At 41.7% G+C, this 6,960-nt stretch overlaps 1 protein-coding gene across 1 annotated transcript in view; it reads left to right on the top strand.

The window, feature by feature from the left end:
* LOC137970664 (centrosomal protein of 131 kDa-like) overlaps window positions 1-6,960 on the top strand; it is a 37,310-nt gene that overhangs the window by 22,105 nt on the left and 8,245 nt on the right. Inside the window, exons 17-19 of the mRNA XM_068817187.1 lie at window positions 1,304-1,400; window positions 2,805-2,894; window positions 4,062-4,189. Of these exons, the coding sequence (XP_068673288.1) occupies window positions 1,304-1,400; window positions 2,805-2,894; window positions 4,062-4,189 (315 nt within the window). The remainder of the gene's footprint in view (window positions 1-1,303; window positions 1,401-2,804; window positions 2,895-4,061; window positions 4,190-6,960) is intronic.

A 6,960-nucleotide genomic window follows, 5' to 3' on the forward strand; every position in this document is an offset into this window, starting at 1 on the left:
TGACGAAAATCAGCAACTTTCGCGGCCGTCACGTCACCGTTAACTACTAGCTTAGCCAAAAGCTTGCCGAGCCGAAGGTTGATGTTCCACAAGCAAAATCAATAGCAGATTAACTGTCTTTGATTGCTAAGACTGTCAAGAACTTTCATTCTTTGAAACTAAGATTTACAGACATCCGAGTGCAGTGTAGAATCGGTAGAAAACTATTTGCGTGATGTTTGAGCAATCGCGTGTTGTTGTAAAGCCAATCATTTGCGCGTTACTAAATAAATTACGTTACTGTGAAGTGAGGAATTTCTGATATTTTGGTGAATTTTGAAATATCACTCACGGTATCTATCCCAAATACCCCTCGGAACCGTGCTATTTCCTATACACATGCTCAACAGGATATGCTTTTCTAATTGGTTAATGACAAATACCTAAACAAGTTATAGAGTGTAACAGAGGTTAACACTGCAATGCGAAGGTTAAAGTGGAGTAATTTTGTTTAGTATATAATAAACTAGTAATAGTATTCACTTCATCTTCCCCGCCTAAAATAGTATGAAAGGCAGTTGAGATATGTTTAAATTATATGCCGAACATGTCGCCCCTGTTTCCGAATTGCGTCTGACAAATCGTCGCTCGCCCCTGTTTCTGATTTGTGTTTGGGCAAAATCAATTTCTGAGCCAGGCAACTCGATTTGCATCAGATCTGCTTCAATGTTTGATTTTTCAATCGCTAACCCGAACAGCACTTTGGTTCTCCGTGCGAGTTTCTACTTCGTGACTCCTAAAACACCTCGGTCGTGTAGAACAATACCAATACCTCTTGCGCGCCCGTTTACGCAATACCGATACCACCTTGCGCGCCCGGTTGAGCAAATCGAAATTGATTCCCCCTATAATATCTACCAATTTATACATTTACCCTTTTTACGCGCGGACTTCTAGGCTGCCTCCTTGAGGCCAAAACCCTGCGGGGACAATAAAAAATGAACTTCCTCGTGCATTTCGTGATTTATGGTCGCTCGTGGTGTGTTGAAAGCCGCTCTCAAATGGCAATTTTTGCCTACGGCTTGTGCAGTTTTGGGAACTTTCAAAACGCCACTCGTACCCATAACTCTGGAAATGTACTCTCGTTCATACGATTTCCTATACTTATTTCTCATCTGTCCATAAGATAGTCTTCCCCAAAAAATAGTTTGGGAATTAACACATGGACTGTAAGAAAAATGTAGCCAAAAGCCTTCATATCCTCGCGATAAATGTTTCTTTTTTATCATCAAAGAAATGTTCCGCGTCTTTTTTTTTTTTTCAGTCATCAAGTTGAAATCAAGAAACAAAAGGAGGTTATACTAGCCGCTGAAAAACTTAGGCGGGAGAAATGGGTTAGCGAGAAAACTCAGCAAATTAAGGTCAGTATAGGATAGTGGTTAGGGATATTTGTTGCTTTCGACGCTAGGAGAACACAATTTCTAATCTCGGGTATCCTGTGCATAGGGTGAGCTTTTGCAAGTTTTTGTTTTTTCATCGCCATGTTGAATTACGTCATACGTGCATGCCCTTCTCGGTTTTGATACGTCATATGCGCAAATGACGATCGCTCACCTCGTGATTGATATGCACCGACACTCAAGGGACAGTTTGTAGTAATAATTCAACAAATTTCAGATTTTCACAAATTTAGTTTCTGTGATGTCATCACCTGTTTACTCAGTCCAAACTTTCCATTTTAGCCACATTCCACAAGCCTCACATATTAATACTTTCGATAAACGTTCTTTACGCAAATGCATCGTCTTCATGGCATCTTGGCTCTTCTAGTGATTCCAGCCTCCAAAGTTTTCCCAACGAACCGTGACGCACTTCGTAATCTATGATTACTCTTAGATTTACGTCTTCCCAAGTGATGAATATGAGTATTACAATTGAAAAAGACAGACATATGTTGCATACGGCGTCTACGAAAGGCAATTTATTATATAAACACCAATGAAATACCAAGTGAGCTTTCGCACGAAAACATGTTATCTTCACACGTGAAAAGATCACTCTTGCTATGGTCACATATATATCGCGCCTTTTGATGCCTTTGTTGAAATGATTTAGGATTTCATTGGTGTTTATATAATAAACAGAATATTACATGGCCGCTTGGAGGTACGAAATTTTTCTTCTCGTGGTAAAAAATAATTCACTCGTTCCTTGCGCTCACTCGTGAAATATTGTTCAACACGAGAAGAGAAATTTCGTACCTCCGAGCGGCCATGTAATATCCTCTATATATCTCGATGGTCTCTCATCCAGATACCAATCCCACGCGATAGGAATTAACTTCACTGAACTTTTGAAAGCGTCTCAAAGGATAATAGGAAGACGAGCACTGAGTGGTTCATACTGACCATTGTCAAGCTGAATTTGATGATCCACAAGTCTTTATATATAGCATATTACTGTACTTTAAACACAAGAAAAGTAAATTAATAACCACAGCAATTCGTGCTTTCACTTGCTGTGATAAAGAAGTTGAAGTGAACTCAGAAAACATCAACATGTCAGCCTCGATAATAATCCGAAATTACTACTAGTATTTAGGGGGGGGGGGGGGGGTGTAGTTTCACATCATGATAGCCTTTCTCTAAGGCTCCAAAACACGCCGTTGAATCCTTTTGATTTTAAGATCGTAAATGCTTCAGTATAATTTTGAAGAGGTTTCAGTTTTCAGTTTCAACCATAGATGTCGCCGTACTGTTCATTTCCGTGATGTGCAGACGAGCTAAGAATACTTCAGATTGTTACACGGTTTTGTTGATTTACAGGAAGTAACTGTCAAAGGACTTGAACCGGATATTCAAAAGTTGATTGCCAAACACAAAGCGGAAGTGAAGAAGCTCAAGTCAACTCATCAGGTAACATTGTGTCTGGACCAATTTTGTTTGTTGTCGTTAATGTTGATATTTGCGAAGAATATAGGCGGTTTTCGATTTCCTTCGATACTGCTCTGGGAAGAACGATGTGAATATTTCTAACACCATTCAAGTGAATTCTCCTCTCGTTGACGTGAAATGGAACTTAGAAAAGATTGATGCAAACACAGTCAATAAGTAGGGCAACCTGTAAGAGTTTTCCTCTTTTTCAGGCTGGGCATTACCTTGAGCGGTGACATCTGGAAATGACGTCGGGACATCGTTTTACGATCCTGGGAAAACTATAAATGTTGGATAATATTGTGCTTTCGTCGGATCGATTTTCAAAAACTGTTCTCGACGAAAAAAGCGTGTGATGAAATTGTGTTCAACACGTGACGAAATCTCGTACTTCGTATTGGCTCATGTGATTTGTTTGGGAGCACCACGTGATACTGATCTGTTACCTTAAGCAAATAATGCGTGCGGCGGTTTCTTCTGATAAAAGGAAGGTTCACGTAAAACCGATTTAAGGGATTGACGTAAGCCGGAAGTGAACATCTCGCATTGCTGGGCTTTAGCTTTGCCCAAATTGTACCGGTAAGCGAAGGTATACCGAGTAATTCAAGACCAGTTTAAAGGGTAACACCTCATTTCCGGTTACCGTCCGTTGCTCACAAAGCGCCTACCGAGTTCCCTTTCAAATATCACTTTCCCAGAAATCAAATGTTGAGCCAAATCGGGAATGCACGAAGAAAACCTCTTGAAACAAGCAGAAAGGAGTCCCTCAAATTCATTTCACGTGTTCTCTGGATCTTTCCCCTATTCTCTGCTCCAGGCCGTTCCTTGCGTTTTTCTTCCCCCAGTTCGTCTCGCCGTCTCCGAAGCAGGTCACTTGTGAGCCGATTATTTGATTATTTGAGTCATATCGGATGAAGAGATGCAGCTTAAATGTCCTTACCCTTCTCAACGTTTTTAGCACCTGTCTCCAGAAATATCAGAAAATTGTTCCCTTAACTGTACTCCTCAAGTAAACATAAACAGCTTAGAGAACCCTGACCATATGAACCGCTAAGCTCTTCACTTGTTGCGTAATATGTAGTTTTTGCATTTCTGCACTTAAGTGTGATTGCTGACGCCGTTGCTTTTCTTTTTGCAACTCGTTGGCAGGCGGAGTTGCTTGAAGCAGATGAACGCGCGGGCAGAAGGTACATCCAGCAGATTGAGGAATTAAGAGACCAGCTAGAAAGAGAGAAAGAAAGCGCCTGTACACGGGAGAGAGAGCTTTCTCAGCAGAGGTACAGAAAGGTGTCAAGAGCACTCTTTGCTTCTTTTTTCAGCATTGCTGATGCAAACAAAGCATCTCAAAATTAACAACCATTAGCACTTTTTAAACTTGTTCAAAGGCCAGATAACTTCGCTATTTGATAAGTCGCTTTATTATATGACTAGCTCCGTGAGCGGGCAAGATGAACCAAATCGCGCGCTCTGATTGGCTACCCGAGCGGGCAAGATGGAGCGATACTGCCCGCTCGGGATTTCTCGCTTGGTCCCGCAAGATCAAAGATCATTTTTTGGTGTTTTAAGTCATATAATAAATCCTTTATTGACCAAGATTGTTCGGTCAAGATGACTGGATATTGGCCTCGTTCTTTTTTTGCGTGTTTATGGACCTCGACTTCGTCTCGGTCCATAAACACGCAAAAAAAGAACTTGGCCAATATCCAGTCATCTTGACCTCACGCTTGGTCAATAACCCATACATCCAAAATAAAAGATATACTCCAGTGAGTCCACGTGAAACGTTGGCAAAGGTTTCGTACAGGTCTTTTCAAAGATGTGCATAGAGTGTGCATATTCACAGTTACGAGGGCGGCAAATATTGAAATCTTTTCACACAGATTGAAACTGTCGTATAGTGACTTATCCACCGGATAAAGTGATCCACCCTTTGAGCAATTGAGGCCAGAAATACAATGTTTGTTTACAGTTAATTTTTGAAGGAGAGGTTTGGTGAGGCCAAAAGTCCATAACCCAAAGGTCTCGATCTGCGATAGATTTTCGGTACAGTGTTCTCCCCAGGATTTTGGGAAGGCCAGGGGGCATTCTGTCGGAAGCTTAATCTACCATACAAAATTAAGACTTACAAAAATAGCAAAAGCGTATTGTCATGCTGTCTAGGAAAACACCCAAACACCCAAACAGGACATCCTTGCCTTACTCTTTGGGCCCTTTGATTGTGTTTTCTGCACAACTTGCACAACATACCACTACCACTATTTAGTATTATCATCTTCGTTAGTCTTAAGGAGCCAAGGGAAGTCCTTCAACCACGTTAGATCAAACTCTGATTTTCCGTGTTTGGAATCTGTGGATGTTGACGGACCTTGTGTTGTTTCCCGAGGCTGGATTTCTTCATCCAAATTACTTACACTCTTATATCTCTTTTCCAGGGTGAAAAAAGAACTTAATTTGCTTTGACTAGCTTTTCGTTTTTGTTCAGAGCACAGGTAACCCAGGCTCACTGTGTGCGTCACGTAGGTATTAAAATATAGAGAACATATGAGGCGAAGTTTAGGTCTGAAAATGTGCTAGAAAATGGTAATAAAAATCGATAAAACTTATCATGTGGTGAGCTGTTGTTGTCTTTAATACGTACACGAAGTTTCGGGGAAAATGGTCCCCGTTCACCTTCCTTCATAATATAGTGACAAGGTAGGAGACGGAAGCCAGCGTCGCGACTCCGATCGACCCAAAACAAGCACGATTTTTTCTGCGAAAATCAAATCCAGTCGCTAAATAAACACGCCAGGTTCGTGGAATAGGAATTTCTCTAAACCATAAATCCACTGAAGCATCTCCAGGTAGCAACGCGGAGCCACCAGACTCCGTAAAACTTGTAAGTTAACCTGCTAAAATGGCGGCCAGAAAGCGTGGTACTCACGAAGTGCCCAATTCAAAATGGCACTGAACTCTGGACGCCTGGTGACGAGTATAATAAGTCTCCCTCGAGGGAGGGGAGTCCCAAATTGCTCAGTGAGTTTTGTTTGGGACTCCCCTCCCTCCAAAACTTATTATACTCGTCACCAGGCGTCCAGAGTTGAGTGCCATTTTGAATTGGGCACTTCGTGAGTACCACGCTTTCTGGCCGCCATTTTAGCAGGTTAACTTACAAGTTTTACGGAGTATGGTGGCTCCGCGTTGCTACCTGGAGATGCTACAGTGGATTCATGGTTTAGAGAAATTCCTATTCCACGAACCTGGCGTGTTTATTTAGCGACTGGATTTGATTTTCGCGGAAAAACTCGTGCTTGTTTTGGGTCGATCGGAGTCGCGACGCTGGCTTCCGTCTCCTACCTTGTCACTATATTATGAAGGAAGGTGAACGGGGACCATTTTCCCCGAAACTTCGTGTACGTATTAAAGACAACAAAAGCTCACCACATGGTAAGTTTTATCGATTTTTATTACCATTTTCTAGCAAATTTTCAGACCTAAACTTCGCCTCATATGTTCTCTATATTTTAATACCTACGTGACGCACACAGTGAGCCTGGGTTACCTGTGTTCAGAGGATCCTGAGTTTGTCGAAGCCGCCATTTTTTGACAACCTTCCACGCACGTGGGAATTGAGTTTAGTATTCCATGTAATATCCGTAAAGTGCCCTTGAATTTACGGCAAACTGAAAGACGGCTGCAGTTCAACGAAACGAGCGGATGACAAGTTTCATCACCTTTCATGGAAGGGTAAATGAGCTGAAACCTTATCAATTGCGAGAAAACACAGTGAGAAAACACTAGACAATGCTTCAGTATCTTTATTGAGTGTTTTTCTTTGTTTGATTATGGACAGGATCCCAGTTTTAGATGTTAAACTACGTAAGGTCACTTGTTTTAAGCCAGGCGGCAACGATTTTTCAACGAATCAAGCCAGGCGGCCCGCCTGGCCTGAAATACCCGGGGAGAACACTGCGGTATTATCTATTTTTAGGAGGGCTCTTGCTAGACTTTTGCGGGGAAAAAAACATGGCTGTATTGTGTTCCTTGCACGATCCATGATAATTTTCAA

Source organism: Montipora foliosa, chromosome 9 (genome assembly GCF_036669935.1).
Source record: "Montipora foliosa isolate CH-2021 chromosome 9, ASM3666993v2, whole genome shotgun sequence".
Taxonomy (NCBI): Eukaryota; Metazoa; Cnidaria; class Anthozoa; order Scleractinia; family Acroporidae; genus Montipora; species Montipora foliosa.